At 37.7% G+C, this 16,320-nt stretch overlaps 2 protein-coding genes across 2 annotated transcripts; both read left to right on the forward strand.

The window, feature by feature from the left end:
- Positions 1–2,073: 2,073 nt before the first annotated feature.
- On the forward strand, positions 2,074–8,603 carry LOC112575507 (cytochrome P450 3A24-like). The gene is made up of 14 exons (XM_025257422.1): positions 2,074–2,247; positions 2,476–2,572; positions 2,711–2,763; positions 3,000–3,096; positions 3,327–3,446; positions 4,381–4,469; positions 4,884–5,038; positions 5,254–5,384; positions 5,624–5,696; positions 6,040–6,197; positions 6,468–6,556; positions 6,801–6,938; positions 7,509–7,662; positions 7,893–8,603. The coding sequence occupies exons 1-14, from the start codon at positions 2,174–2,176 to the stop codon at positions 7,986–7,988; spliced, it is 1,524 nt and encodes a 507-aa protein (XP_025113207.1). The 5' UTR covers positions 2,074–2,173; the 3' UTR covers positions 7,989–8,603.
- Positions 8,604–10,186: 1,583 nt separating this feature from the next.
- On the forward strand, positions 10,187–15,525 carry LOC112575489 (cytochrome P450 3A24-like). The gene is made up of 14 exons (XM_025257399.1): positions 10,187–10,275; positions 10,521–10,617; positions 10,812–10,864; positions 11,089–11,185; positions 11,470–11,589; positions 11,816–11,904; positions 12,305–12,459; positions 12,614–12,744; positions 12,932–13,004; positions 13,321–13,478; positions 13,756–13,844; positions 14,091–14,228; positions 14,492–14,645; positions 14,920–15,525. Exons 1-14 carry the CDS (start codon positions 10,202–10,204, stop codon positions 15,013–15,015), a joined length of 1,524 nt encoding a protein of 507 aa, XP_025113184.1. The 5' UTR covers positions 10,187–10,201; the 3' UTR covers positions 15,016–15,525.
- The last annotated feature ends 795 nt before the right edge of the window (positions 15,526–16,320 follow it).

Raw genomic sequence — 16,320 nt, forward strand, 5'->3', positions numbered from 1 at the left:
TCAAAAACATCCGATCGCAGGCTTTTCAGTCCTCTGTACTTTCCATCAACCGGTTACGGCGACCTGGCCTTGACATTGTCACCATTTTCGACCGGCGTCACTCGTTGTAAGCCGAGATAATAACTCGTCCCACCCCTTCTTGCGACCTGTGAGTGTCAGCCGACAAGCACTCTTACAGCTGCCTGACGGCAGATACATGCTATGTCCTCAATGAACTGAAAGCACTCAGCGAACGAGTTTTGCTGGAAGTGCAGGGTGGATAAGTATAACAGGTTTTAACAGCATTACGTGAATGATTTTTATGGAAGGATTCGTAAAGAGAAGGAACGAGAAACAAGTGGAAAATGATATTCCAATAGGTGTAACTATATTGTGCAAAAAAAATATAAATTCTGCATGAGAAACAGTGCCTACACAAACATTTTGTAGTAGGACTGTACAGTTCAGATGGGAAATGTTTTCACAGAAGAAGGCAGGTGCAGAACACGCAGGTAGAGAAGAGAATGTAGGAACAGAAGAACGTGCAGACCTCTTTTTCACAAATACCATCTTCAGTCGGTCAGCAAGGTTTTGAGAGATCTTGAGTAACACCCAGCACTCCTTTTCCCTCTTTACCCGATATCTCGAGGCAAATGAACTCCATTGTCTGTCACAGCCATCAGTATCATTGACACATCTGGAACAATATAATATAGAATTTACAATAAGCTTACAAGAGATTAAGGTATTTGACATGCGTCGTCTGACAATCGAAGGTTGAAAATCGGCCTTCGTCCGATGGGTATGGGAGTTTGGTGGTCATACGGGGTTTCCCGCAGGATATTCTCCAAGATTGTAACAGCACACATATAATGATCACCCTTGACGTATGCCTAATGTGATGTGAAAGTAATCTTCTAACTGGTTTTCCAGCAGTACTAAGTTCTAAGAGCTATTATTCAGCACTTCCCGTGTCAGCCCTTCTTGCCAAAGTAAGTTCTCATAGTCTCACTGATATCTGGTAAATGTAAGCGTTTGGACGTTTGTGTTTAGCTGTTAGCAGTTTGTAGTGGAATAAATCAAATATTACTGCAAAGAAGAACAGTTTGTAGTTATGAGTTATTATCATTTGATACTTATCAACTTTTTCTTTTCCATCCTTCGCTGTCCGTTATCTACCCTTCAATGTAACGAAGGCTCCCAGTATACCGGGTAAGAAGGACACCTGTGTATGTCTGGTAACAAGGTGCCCAACTTCTTTCTTTGTACCTGGTGGTGCTGTGGATATCGGGGACCCAGTCCCGTTGCCGGGAAGTGAATTGACCTCGCCTCCCCTCGGGGTCATGTGCTCCTCCTATGCTGTGCCCGCCAGACATCGGATAAGATTACCTTGTCCCGACATTCTCACCCCGAGGTTTGGTCTCTCAGTGTTTAAATGAAAATGCGTCGTCTGCTAAGTGCTTGGTAAATGTTTTTTTATGAAATCGCAGGCAAACGTAGCTACAACAGACTTAAATGAGTTCCTAAATATCCCTAACTACAGTTACTGCATGAAAAGTAGGGAAAAAATGTTGGAATCCAGCTGCGGAGTGTTGTCGAAATCCAGCTGTGCAAAGTTGGAAACCAGAGGTAAAATTATTCCGGAATCCAATGTCCATGTTGCAAGAAAAAGTGTTTGTGAAACTGTCGTAACTAGTAACAGACATAATATTGCACAGATCTGAGTGCATCTTAATGTGTAATGTATTTGAATGTGTAATGTACTGCTGTATCGTGTTACCTCCTCCTCCTCCTCCTCCTCCTCATCATCATCATCATCATCATCATCATCATCATCATCAATCATCTAGAAACGTTTTTTTGTAAACCCATTTTATTCGATCAAAAGTGCACGACAAATAAAAAAACCCACCTTGTATTAAAACTAGAAGAGTGATTCAGCGATTGTCATCGCAGAAGGTGGAGAGTTATCTGGGTGGTTGCGAAATCAGGGTAAACATTGCACACACTTTCGGCTGGTGCAAAACTTGCTGCCCTTTGTACCGGGTACCCTGAGTACTCAAAGTGTGTTTGTCGTTCACACTGCACGTACGGAAACTTACAGCACACATTACTTTTTAAGAGTGTTTTTACTGTTCAGCCATTTTCATACAAAATCAGTGTATATACAGAAGACATCTTTACTGAGACTAGGATGGACGTGTTGTCCTTCATCGCCTTGTCCACACCCTTTGTGCTGCTCCTGACAGCGGGCTTCTTGTTCTACCTGTGAGTATCGAAACAGTTACTTTAAATCTTTATAAATTCTTGAAAGAAGTAGTAGCTTTGAGAAATAAAAGATGAAAAAAAAGAGAAGATTGCCTGCATCTTTTCCGTTGGTTGTTTATGAGAGGGGAATCACGTTTTCTTTATTTTAACTAAGTGTTCACGAAAATGAAGACAGTCTAGGAAAAATTTTACAATATCACAAACGATTACATTTCTGGTCCGTCACAGCTACGGAACTTGGCCCTATGGAGTGTGGAAGTCACTGGGTGTTGATGGACCCAAACCTTCACCTTTCATTGGCAACCACCATCAGCTGGCTACAGAGGTAAATTTGTCTATTTGATGTGTTGTTATCTGAGTATTCATCGTTTTTGTTTAGTGACACGACACAAAAGTTATTTCGATTTTAAATTGATTGCGTCTAGTAAAATTTTGTAAATGAATATTAAAATTCTTTTTTCAGGGAATCGAACCATTTATTGAGAGGCGGTCGAATAAATATGGTCGCACATTTGGGTATGTTTTACAATCCATTCTTACTAGCACTCCTTTTTAAAAATCTGTTTTTGGCTTTAAGTATCTGGTAAAGTTTTGCTTTGTTGCCGTTCTCCCTAATTCCTTGCACATCTACCTTCAGCAATCATACATCCTCTCAATATTACGGAGTTATCCTTTCTTTCTACAGCTCTCTCTCTATATTTGTCTTATTATGTTTTAAACATTCTTTTTATATATTTCCATTTGTATCTTAGCATCTATTCCGGACGTGTGCCTATGCTGGTGACCACAGACCTCGACATTTTAAAGGAAGTTCTTGTGAAAAATTTCAATCAGTTTACAGACAGATTTGTGAGTATCCTATTGCCATAGCTCGCTAAAGTCTCTTAAGGTCAGTTAGAGGATTATTTGATTCCACAACAGATTGACTTGGTGACCAAATGAAACAAAACGTTTGTTACCTTTACATTTTGATTTACACTAGAAAGATAGTGTATTTTCAAATAAAAAGTGTACACAGAAGTACAACTTTGTTTCTTTCGTAACTATTCTCTTGCTTTTTTGACTGTGAACACTTTTAGGAAAGGGCTGAAATTTTTCCAGAGGAAGTTGGGTCGATGTTGCCATTCTCTACAGGTGCACAATGGAAAAGAATTCGACACATACTCACACCTACCTTTAACACGGCAAAGTTGAAACAGGTGAGCCAGTGCCAAGTAAGCTTTTGCTTGTTTCATTATTGTTGATTGATTTACAGTGTTGTCCATAGGAATGGGAATCCCATGGGAATCCCATGGGAAACGTCCCATGGGGCGGGATGGGATGGGACAGCACACATTTGTATTTCCCATGGTAGTCGATACTTAATATTGCAAAATAAATTTACTGTTATTTCATTCATCAAGGATTTAAATCTTTCCTCTGAATCATCTATTGTATGTGAAGTAGCAGGAATTATAGAACAAAAGCCGAAAAGTGGTTTTCAGTGTTGTCCATAGGATTGTTAATACCATGGGAATCCCATGGGATACATCCCGTGGGATGGGACGGGATGGGACAGGCATAAATCGCCATGGGACGGGATGGGATGGGATAGAAAAATATGTCCCATGGACAACCCTGTTGATTTATGTAGTATTGTAAGTGTACACTGTAGAGATCATCCACCGTAATTTTACTCGCAGAGCACACGTACCCCCAGACCAGGTCAATGCTCTTCCATAAGAGACATAATTTAATTTGCAATATTTTAAAATTGTGAGATAAAAACGATATTCTATTATAAACAGACTTCACAACTGTTGTGTTAGGGTGAGGTCCACACAGCCTAGAGGCTGTAATGGGTATGTGGAATAGGAAACCAATCGTGTCCATCAGTCGTCCTGACTTTTCCAGATAAATCAGGAACCGATTCCTGCAGAGTAGCTGTGAGGTTGTTCACAGTCGTAGGAATTCACCACTTGTCTACCCCTTCCTCATATGTACCTATCTAATCTATCTTTACTCATTTGGAGATATCTATCTAAAGATGTATATTAATCTATATTTATGTGTACTGTGAATTTTATTATTTGTGTGCTTTAATATACTTTATATATGTAAGCTATATTTTCTCTGTATTTTTTCCTTTTACAGATGGAAAACTATATTCAACGCTGCAGCATCCAGCTCACAAAAAACATTGAGAAGGCTGTTAGTAAAGGCGAAAAGATTGATGTCAAAAAGTACTTTTTTTTGGTTATAGCTTTTCAGTATATATTTTGTCTGTTTATCTAATTTTTAATGCTAAACAAGAGATTTCATACCAGGACGTTTTAGTGAAAACTGAGGATTCTTTTTCTGTCCATTTGGCTTTGATTATCAATTATCTTATTTTATGGGAATGGTAGTAATCTCAACGTGAACATTCCTTTGAAAATATCTAAAACTCTAGCTTTGGGAAAATAAGATTTTTAACTAACACATGCAACACGCTTCATTGACTAGCATCTTATATTGTTAAAACTAATTGTCGGTAGATAGTCCTGCTAAACAAGGAGAGAAAACGCCGGGTACTAAGTCACTTCAGTCATTAAACACTCTGCTTGTTCCAAATTAAAATAGTAAATCCAAGTAAAATAGTTTCAATTTTGTGCCAGATGCTTTAGGGGCTACACCATGGATGTGATCGCGGGCACTGGGTTTGGGATAGAAGTGAATTCTCAGAAAGATCTCAACGATCCATTCGTCAGAGATGCGGCGGGCCTTGTGCAAGAAATTTTCACTCAAAAAGGATTGTTTATGTCACTTGCAAGTGAGGAAAATACTTGATAAAACGACAAATTTATAACTTATAATAGTCATATACGTATTTTTTTCTTATTATTTCTACCAAATTATTAAGAACCTACTAACAATGAGCTTAAGAATATGAGTTTATCACGTTAACGGCACTAATCCTAAGAGTTATGAACAAAAGTGACTTCGTGTTATGAGTCACTCTACTTATATTTACTGTACTTTTTTCAGAGGCTGCTCCATTCCTGATACCCTTTATAAGATTTCTGGTTACAAATTTCTTTCAACCCAGAGGATGGAAGTCATTCGGGGAAAACCTTCACCGCATTATACAAGATCGAAAACTGGAAGGAAACATGAATGTATGTGTAGAACAACTGTGTCACTTGTATGTCAGTGAGCATGTATATCTACGTATGTAGGTAAAACTAGTTTGAGCACGCCTATATTCACATTTACACTCACGCATAAAAATTAATGCACCCATCCACTCCACCCCCTACAATCTCTCTCTCACACACACACACATATCAATGTAGTTTTCAGAATATTCTCATCATGGCTTACATTTACATTCTCGCTTATATATTTTGTTGTACAGAGAAAACCTGACTTTCTTCAGCTACTCCTGAGCTGTGAGGTAAATCAGAGTCCAGAAAAAGACCAAATGAATGGTAAATGAATTTGTTTTTATCACTGAGTCACATCTGGTAAATGATACCGCACATTATTTAGGTATGTCAGACAACTACACGAATCGTTATAATATTATCATATAAGCGAGATTAAAAGAACAATTAAATTTTAAAGTCAAGATAAATTGTATCTCCCACAGCTGTGAAATTCATTTTAAATACAGTTTGCATCATCGAAGTAAATCGGAGTATTTAATTATACCCTTGTCATAGACTTGCTCATTTTGTAAACAATTAAATTAATACTAAACTCAACTCTTCTTATAGTCAGTTCAGTGATGAATGTACATCATGAAGAAGATGGTGACCATTTCTATTGCAGTTTTATCAGAAGTCGAGGTCGTCGCCCAAGCAATGATTTTGTTGACCGCTGGACACGAAATGACGGCCAACACCCTGCAGTACCTGACCTTTGCCCTGGCGCTCCACCCACAGGTGCAGGAGAAGGTCGTGCGGGAAATCAACCAACAGCTTGGTGATGTGAGTTTTTCTTTCATGATACTATTATAACAACAAAGTATTAGTAGTAACCTCATATCAATAGTACTTGTCCTCATCTCCTTTTCATCATCGGAAATATGCTGGATGAGATAGAAGATGAAAGAAACAATTGGATGGATAGCAACAAAATGTAAGAAATCAGAGTAAATAGAATCTGTACTGCTACTAATTTGGGTAGAAGCATAGTGAGTCTTAGTGACATTGGTACCAAAGAGGACACTACCCTGTTTCCTTGCTAACCTTTCTCAGGAGACACCTACCTATGAGGGTGTATCAAAGCTGAAATACCTGGACTGCGTCATCCAGGAGACACTGCGGATGTATCCTTCCGTCAACTCGTAAGAACTTTGTGTATCTCTGCTGTCATTTTGGTGACACATAGGTGAAGGCAATAAATACAATGATATGTTGTTTGGTGTTGTTCCTAGATACCTCATCACCCTTGGTTCTTTGTTTTAACTATTTACTACAAGATATCTTATCAGCTTTCTAGCGATGTAGAAGATATGTTGACAATATTATGAGCCATGAGGACGAATGAAACTGTTTTTATTAAAACTCTGATTTTTGATACACTTGTAGAACAAACAGAATGGCATTAGAAGAGGTCACCATTAAAGGCATTACAATCCCTAAGGGCGCTGGAGTTATGATTCCTATCGCCAACGTGATGAGAGACCCGGAGTACTTCCCTGAACCTGACAAGTTCTTACCTGAACGGTGAGAGATTTATTGACGACTTGTTTTGTGCTTAGTACTTTACCAGAGATGTATACAGATAAAAGGAACAGATGTTTTCAGTTGAACATTAATGTGACATTGAAAAAGAGTGCGCAGCTGCTTTATATAAAAGAGAACAGATTGTAGTCAAAGGTAAAAGGCACAAACAACAGAAAAAAATCATTTAAAACAAAGCTCTGCACAAAATCAATGAAAAATAGCAAAATAAAGCTGCTGAGGTAAGAAAAAATATTGTTGTGGAGAATTCACTCAAACACAAATGTTAAACAAGGAAAGGTAAGCATTGGACACACACAGATGAGCAAGCGGATAAACCAAAATCATCATCAAAATTAGTTTCTAAAAAGTAGCTCACCGCCAACCTTTCAAAACTAGTTCCCTATTATGACAATCAAAAGTGTTTCATTTTTGTCTTTAAAGTGTACTTTAAAACAAATTTGACATCCTGAATGTCAACACGGGATGAGGGTTATAGGTCGGCTATGTAAGACCATGCAATGGAAGTGATTCTGTACAGGCTGAGTAATGAGAGGAAACTTTCTTGTGCAGGTTTTTGGAAGACAATGTTAGCCCCATCTCATTCTTGGCATTCGGGTATGGACCTCGTCTGTGTATTGGCATGCGTCTGGCTCTGCTGCAGATGAAGATGGCCATGGTTCATGTGCTGAGGAGAGTAAAGTTTATCAAGACAAACGACCTGCAGGTGAGATGCAACAGAAAGGTACCAGAGATCACAAGAAAGTCTTAGCCTCATCTTTCTTATATTTGAGAGCCACAGTTGGCTCAGACACAGATTTACATAAACCATAGTCTTGAGAGAGTTGTTTAATAAGTTAATATTTTTGTAAAAATTGACATTATCAGGAAGTGAGCTACCGTAGCTACTGATCGCATTTGATAATATATACATTTATTGTGACTCTTTGTGTACAGGAAATCCTGAAGATTAAGCCTGGCTCACTTTTTAACCTCCCAGACAAAGTCATTGCCATCAGTGGCGAAATGAGAGACACAGCCAACACACCTTAGGGCACAGTTATGGGGCTTTACAGGGAAACATACTGCAGTGGACACCATGGAGCTAATTGTTATATTCACCTAGCCTGTCATTCGGTAAAGGCAAGGGGAAAACGTCTTCTGGATCGGAAATGACCTGGTGATCAAAGTGCAAATCCGGGGTCATTCAACAAGCAGTGGAAAATGATTATTTTAACGTTTATAAGACTAGCCAAGGTAGACTATAAATCCCTGTCCTAGAAGTAAAAATATTATCTTTCTGTAAAAGTGCAGTCTCTAAAAATAAGTAACTATGAAGCAGATAACTTTAATTGTAGTACAAAAGCCTTCAATGTCAATGTCCTGCATGTCTATTTTATTTTAGTATTCACTTAGTACCTTTGACTTCATTACCCCATATCAAATTCCTGCATTTGATTGGATGTGTGTGTGTCAAGGTATACCTAGATATAAATTGTGTATGCACTTTTCGATTTTATTGTTCCTCTTTTTTTATTTTGTAATGAACAAATGCACAACACATAAATCGCAATAGAATATTGCAATATTTCACAGTATACTTTTGTGAAAATATGTTTCTTTTTTGCGTTACTGTATGTCTGAAATAAAGAAGCAATATGCAACAGCCATCTTATGTAGGTGTTCCTTGTTGAGAAAGAGTGTACAAGACTTACATGTCATCTGCTAAACTTCTCGGTTAATGAAATACGACTCAAAAATTGCTGAAACAGAGACAAAACATGGCAATCTTGTTTCTAATGTACTGTACAATGGTCCACAAAGGTAGTTATCAACTTAGAAACTGGAAAGCGGACAGACGAGAGGACAGAGCGATGACCTGTTCGATTTAGCGCAGCAATCTTTTTCTTGTCAGTCCAGCTGGCGGGAATGATCCCTGCACCTCCCCATGAATCAAACTATTTCAAATCGTCCAGAAAAGGTAGTTTTATTGATGTGTGCTATTTCTGCATGTTTTGTAAAAGTTTTGTATTTGTATTTCTATATCTCTGTCTTCAATGTTTCATAATGGACTCCTAGAAACAGCCATTGCACTGTTGTACACAAGGCGATTACTAACGATTGTCCATGTTTACAAATCAGACCTTTTTATGATGCAAGCAACCGTTGAAGTTTCTGTGAACACTACAATGAACACGATCTCTCCGTGTCTTCTGTTTTCACTGAAACGGATGTGTCTCACATGATGCTAACAGGACACCTCACCCTATTACTTACCTGCCCTTGACTACGTGTTGCTATTAATAAGTATGACACACTGCCCGCTAAATGACGCGGAGTAATATATATAATGTTGAACTGTTATCGTAGCCTGTCTTTCAACCAATGAGAAGTGCTGTGTACCCTAGTTACGGAAAGTACTCAGATGAGCTTCGTGCAAATAATTTTCAGTGGTTTCAATAAACTTCTAGAACTTTGAACCACAACTTGTAGATTGGAAAATTTTTGTGCTGTGTCGACAGCATCCACAATATTTCTAGACAGAAGATATTACAAACATGTTGCATACCTCAGCGTGAAATGCTTTCAGCAGTCGTGACCGGTTTATGTTATAATAAAGAGCTTCTCTGTAGTGTTTATTTCTCATTAGAAGGTGGGTGAGGAGGTGATACAGAGGACGGGAAGATGTTTAAGCCAGAGCTGAATAAAAGCTGGATGTGATGTGATGTAGTGCCATCTGTGGGACCTCCCCAGACTTCTTACACTCTAAGGAGACGATACTCTGTCACATGTCACACTGTCCTTCCAATGCCAAACATTCACCGAAAATCTCAACTGAACTTTTCACCCCGTTCTAAGTTTAGCTGAAGAGTTAGATGTTTCGAAAAAATCTCTTGCAACAACCTGTTTTGTCCCGGGTAAAGATGTGTTTTATCTTTATTTCTCTTTTCTCTTCTGTGTCTCTCTTTCTCTGTAAGTGGTTAATATCGTTTGATACGATTGTCTTGAACTAGTGATAGTTTCTGACACCAATTGCCTCCCTCCCCTTGTTCATACGGTGTATTGAAATGCGGACAACTAAAGTGCACATGACATCTTCTATTGAAGTGCACATGACATCTTCTATTTAAATACACATGACATCTTCTATTAAAGCCCAGGATCAGAACCTTTTGTCCAAGAGATCGCACAGCCGTATTGGCAGTGGTAGTGTTAGTGGTAAGGTTTAGAATTCTTCAGAAATCAGTCTGCATCCGGAGACTAGGATGGACTTGCTGTCATTTATTGACCTATCTACATCCTTTGTACTGATCCTGTTAGCAAGTTTCTTGTTTTACCTGTGAGTATCGAAGTATTAATGTTGAAATTTTACCTTATTACACTAAATGGACAAAACAAATTAAGAGAGATGAAAGAGTAGTAGCAAGGCAATACTCTTGTGCACATTATTTTGTCAGGTATGGGACGAGGGAAACTTTTTTTGGTGCTAATTATTTTCTACAAATGAAAACAGATCCAACAGATTGTTTAGAATAGTGAAAACAAATTCTCAACATGGACAATTGTATCTGTGGACTGTCTCAGATACGGAATTTGGCCCTACGGAGTGTGGAAGTCACTGGGTGTTGATGGACCCAAGCCTTCACCTTTCATTGGCAACCAGTATCAACTGGCTACAGAGGTAAAGCTTACTAGTTAAAATGTTAGCTGGCTTTATTCTCCAAAATTTTGTTTTTAATTGTGATAATTATGTGAGCATGATAGTTTGTGTTCAGTAACAGGACATAAAGAATGTTAATGTAAAATTTATGTCATTATTAACTAAATTGTTTTCTTGAAGGTTTCTTTTGAATAAAACTTTAAAACATTTTTCAGGGAGCAGTGCCATTTATTCAAAAATGGTCGAAGAAATATGGTCGCACATTTGGGTAGGTTTTAATCACAAGTTCTTGGTTATGTCCTACATGTGTGGAAGACTTAAACTCTCTAGAACAGTCCTGCTTTCTTTCGACTAATTTTTTTTTCGTCTGTCTCAATTTACGATACTATCTCGGGATTCACAGCTTTATCCATTTTTCATAGCCTTTCTCTGTGCTAATCTTTAACATTTTGTTTTAATGCATTTTTGTAGCGACTTATATTTGTATTTCAGCATATATTGTGGACGTCTGCCGATGCTGGTAACCACAGACGTTGACATTCTAAAAGAAATTCTTGTGAAAGATTTCAACAAGTTTGCAGACCGATTTGTGAGTATACAAAGTTATAGTTTGCTATATAATGCCATATGAAGGATTATTTAATTTTAAAATAAAAAAGGCTCAACCTCATGATTGTACTAAATCAAATGTTAGTTACCGCTGAAGACCATCTTTTTTTAGCAGCACTCGAAAAAGAGACTGATAGAATTTAAACAGAATATTTTGATTCCACTTAAAAGTTTAAAGTGTTTATAAATAAAATATGCACATCAAAGAATCAACAAAATATCTATCTTATTAAACTCTCGTATTTTCGACATTTAACCTTTCAGGAGAATGTTGAGACTTTTCCAAAGGAAGTTCAGTCGATGTTGGCATTTACCACAGGCGGACAATGGAAAAGAATTCGACACATACTCACACCTACCTTTAGTACGGGAAAATTGAAGCAGGTAAGAGCATCATTTGTCAAGTCAGGTGCAAAGTAAGCTGGCTAATGAGTTTGTCTTTGTACAGAGGGTGCATTAGGTTATAATTTCTATAATTTCCATATTTTTTTTCACTTCCGAGCTTTTTTATTTTTTTTAAAAACTTGTGTGTATTTAGTAATTTAGTATCACTTCTTTGTAAGTGTAATCTCTTGGAAGCTGTTGATGTGAGAGACAGTTATTTTTACAGATGGAACACTATATTCAACGCTGCTGCATCCAGCTGACGAACAACATAGAGGAGGCTATTCGGAGAGGTGAAAAGATAGATGTCAAAAGGTGAGAATTTTATCCGATTACAGTTATTCATGAGATTTTTTTTGTTTGTTTGTTTTCTTTTCCTGCGAATCTAATGTCTCCCCAAATCTTTTTTAACCAAATAATTATGTCTATAGATCAAAGTCCTTCAATTCCCACTTTCGTGAGGAAATGATACTATTTTTTTGTGTAAAATCTTGGCATTTCTTTTAAAGCAACAAAGACAGAGTTGTTTGAAGCGGAAGATCGCTATCGAAGAAGTGTAAATCAAGTGTACTTACTTCACTTACTAACATTGCTAAAACTTGTCAATTATTTGTAGAGCGGCGAGTACTCAGTTCCTCCTGATTTCGACACCTTGCACTGTGCCCATTGTAACCTGTGTTACACACCTGAGAAACCGTTTCCTTTTGTTTGCCAGAGTCTGTGGTGGCTACACCATGGACGTGATCGCCGGCACGGCGTTTGGTGTGGAAGTGAATTCTCAGAAAGACCTCGACCATCCATTCGTCAGAGATGCAGGGACATTTTTGACAGACATCCTCTCCCAAGGGGATTTTTTGCTCTTACTTTCAAGTAAGAAAAATGACTCTTGTTTTCAATAATTGGGTCTTATGCTGATTTAATAAAGAGAGCTAACCCATGAACACATCCTAAGAGCTACAACCAAGAATGAGGTTGTATTATTATTGTATTTCATTGTTAATTTACTGTTATAAATTTTTTTCAGAGGCCATTCCAGTTCTGGTTCCGTTTATAAATTTTCTGGTTAGACATTTCTTTCAACCAAGAGGATACAAGTCATTCATAAGAAACGTTGAGCGCATTAAAGAAGAAAGACAACTGGAGGAAAATAGAAATGTATGTATTGGACAACAGTGACAACAGTATTCTCTTCTACACACACACATGCGCGCTCGCAGAAATAAAAAAACCTTCAAGGTGTGACACGTTTAATGAACAGAGAAAGCATCAATACAGTTTCATTACAAAATAATATATAGGATTTCAAATATTTTCACAAATAATATTTTTTTTTGCTGCACAGAAGAAACCTGACTTTCTCCAGTTAATGCTGAGCTGCGAAGAAAACCAAAGTCCAAACAAAGATCGAATGAATGGTAAAGGGTTTTGTCTTTATGACTGAAACAGATTAAGTAACTGACTCGGAATGGCGGGGAGAGAGAGAGAGAGGGAGGGAGAATATATAAACATGAAATAACCACGCAAGGCCAGATATCTTATACCGACTCCAGCAATATGGTATATGTTTTGATCTGATAACAATTTATATTATATACAAAACATTAAAACATTCAACTGTATCTCGGTCGGACACGTCATTTATGTACAAATGTTTTTTAAATGTGTATTAAAATATAGCATTCAGTTATAACTGTAAATCATAAAGAATATGCCGACCATCTGTTATTGCAGTTTTGTCAAGTGTTGAACTCATCGCACAAGCATCAGTTTTTTTCATCGCTGGCTACGAATCAACAGCATCCACCCTGCAGTTCATGGCCTACCTCCTGGCGCTGCACCCGGAGGTACAGGAGAAGATTGTGAGGGAAATCAAGGACAGGCTTGGCGATGTGAGTTTTTTTTTTTTGTTTTGTTTCATTGTTGAATTTTTGCTATTACCATTGACTTCACCTCTTGTTCATGTTATACACACTTGTCATGTTTACCTTTGATGTCTGTAGCACCCATCATGATGTTTACGATACCAGGAAAAAATAGAAAATGAAACAAAAATCATCCACTTGAAAGAAGAGAGATGAAATGTAGTGTAACATATAAGAGAAAGCTTGGATTTGACTAAGAAAAAAAAAGCCATTGTAGTCATAAATTGATTCTATGTTTAATCAGGAGATACCTGATCACGATGGGATTTTGAAGTTGAAATACCTGGACAGCGCCATCCACGAGACATTGCGGCTGTATCCTCCCTTCTACTTGTAAGTGTGATTGTTTGGTAACAGACAGACGCAGAAGACGAGTAAAATGTTGGCATGATGTTATATTTTAATTACCTTCACTCATCGCATCAATTTTGTTTGACAATTTACTCAAAGACGTCTAATCTACTTTGTAGATATGAATTAAGGAATATTTTGATAATATTCTCAGTACTGTGCACGACTCAACTGTCCATACCTTATTGGCTATAAAACTCTTACTCATAATGATCTGAATTTTTATAGCACTGACAGGATGGCATCTGAAGAGGTCACTATCAAAGGCGTTACAATCCCTAAGGGAGCTGGAGTTATGATTCCTATCGCCAACGTGATGAGAGACCCGGAGTACTTCCCTGACCCTGACAACTTCATACCTGAGCGGTGAGCGATACGAGGTTAATACAAAGACTTAATCAAAATTATAATGAATAGGTTTGTAAACAATCCATTCAGATATGGTAAGCATGAAAAACACACATCAACAGGTACAGACACACACACGCGCACGCTACAAAAACTGAGAATTTTATTTTTAATGTTAGTATAGTGTTTATTTCCAGGAACTCAAAGGCGTAGTTTTTTGTCTACAAACACACAAACAAGAATACCTCTATGTGATGAGGAGTGAAGACATTTTTGCACAGGTTTTACGAAGGCAGCGTCGATCCCATCTCCTTCTTGGCATTTGGGTTTGGTCCTCGTCTGTGTCTTGGCATGCGTCTGTCTCTGCTGGAGGTGAAGATGGCCATGGTGCACGTGCTGAGGAGAGTGAAGTTTGTGAAGACAGACGACCTACAGGTGAGATAACAAACCACCGCCATGCATCTTTTGTACACAGTCAACGCCATAAAAGTGGCTTAAAAAATAAAGAAATAAAATTTTGAAAGATAAAGCTTACAGAGTAGATCTACATACATTAGAAAGATAAACACATGGCAATATAAAATTGTAAGTTTTGAAAATAGTAGACTTCAAATGATAAGAAAAAAGATATGAGGTAACTCTATTTCTGATAGCTTTTGATGTCGTATTTATAAATGTGTTGTGCATCACGTTTTGTACGTGTTTACAGGAAAGTCTGAAGATGAAGCCTGGCTATGATCTGACCATTCCAGACCGAGTGATTGCCATCAAAGCTGTCATGCGAGACATAGCTGCCACAGGTTAGACACAGTCAAGGGCCCAGCAAGGAAACACAATGCAACAGATACTGACTTTTAGAAGTATTTCTCCTAGCCTGTAACACGATAATAACAGCTAGGAAACCACCACCACCACCACCCAATTGCTTATTTTACAGATTTTTATTCCATGATTCGCAAGTACTCGAAAAATGAAATACATACAAAATAACAGTATACGTATTGACGAAAACCACACACACATCTGTTAATTACGAGTTACAGCTTTCGTGATCGGCAGGACACTTTCCAGCAAATGTTAGGTATTTTGTATATTTTTTAAGAAGACTTTTAATGGGATTTTTCTTATGAATGTTTTAGTACGTGTAAAAAATAAAACATAATTTGCTTAACTGATGAGTGTGTGTTAAGGTTTACCTACATATAAATTGTGTATGCACTTTTCGATTTTATTGTGCCTCTTAGTTACTCTTTTTTTGGTTTCTTATAAACAAGTGCACAGCATAAAAATCACAATAAAATAATGCAACATTTCATAGTATACTTTTACAAAAGTATGTTTCTGTCTGTTTTGTGTTAGTGTATGTCTGAAATAGAGAGGCGATAGGCAACATCCATCTTGTATAGGTGTTCCTTAGTGAGAAAGAGTGTACAATACTTACATGTATCATCTGCTAAACTTCTTCTCGGATAATGACATACGACTCAAAATTACTGAAACAGAGACAAAACATAGCAGTCTTGTTTCTAATGTACCGCACAATGGTCCACAAAGTGTGGTTATCAACTTAGAAACTGGGAAGCGGACAGACGAGCTGACATACGAGTGGACAGAGCGATGACTATGAGGTCCACCGGTTCGATTTAGCGCAGCAAACTTTTTCTTGTCAGCCCACCTGGCGGGAATGGGTACCTGCACCCGACATGAATCATTAACAATTTATTTCAAATCGTCTAGAAAAGGTAGTTTTATTGATATGTGTTATTTCTACACGTTTTGTAGAAGTTTTGTATTTCATATCTCTGTATTCTCTGTTTCAAAATGGACTCCTTCTAGAAACATAGACATTGCACTGTTTTACAGAAACCGATTACTAACGCGTGTTTAACCATCAGACCATTTTCTAATGCAAAGCAACCGTTGAAGTTTGTGTGAATACTCCAGTGAATATGATTCGAACTGCAAGCGTTTTCCTGTTTTCACTGAAACCGATCTGTCTCACATGATGCTACAAGATTGTTTCTTACCTGACTGACTACCTGTCCACGCTTGATAAGTGTAACACTGTACCCGAAATAACCCCTCGTAATCTAATGTTGACAAACTGTTA

This window comes from Pomacea canaliculata, linkage group LG1 (assembly GCF_003073045.1).
Source record: "Pomacea canaliculata isolate SZHN2017 linkage group LG1, ASM307304v1, whole genome shotgun sequence".
In the NCBI taxonomy this organism is placed as follows: Eukaryota; Metazoa; Mollusca; class Gastropoda; order Architaenioglossa; family Ampullariidae; genus Pomacea; species Pomacea canaliculata.

Excerpts from the sequence above, each read along its gene's own strand:
- LOC112575507 (XM_025257422.1), top strand. The coding sequence starts at position 2,174 with ATGGACGTGTTGTCCTTCATCGCCTTGTCCACACCCTTTGTGCTGCTC. Across the intron at positions 5,385-5,623 it reads AACTGGAAGGAAACATGAAT|AGAAAACCTGACTTTCTTCA; the intron begins GTATGTGTAGAA and ends TTTGTTGTACAG. Across the intron at positions 7,663-7,892 it reads TCAAGACAAACGACCTGCAG|GAAATCCTGAAGATTAAGCC; the intron begins GTGAGATGCAAC and ends CTTTGTGTACAG.
- LOC112575489 (XM_025257399.1), top strand. The coding sequence starts at position 10,202 with ATGGACTTGCTGTCATTTATTGACCTATCTACATCCTTTGTACTGATC. Across the intron at positions 10,865-11,088 it reads AAATATGGTCGCACATTTGG|CATATATTGTGGACGTCTGC; the intron begins GTAGGTTTTAAT and ends TTTGTATTTCAG. Across the intron at positions 11,186-11,469 it reads ACAAGTTTGCAGACCGATTT|GAGAATGTTGAGACTTTTCC; the intron begins GTGAGTATACAA and ends TTAACCTTTCAG.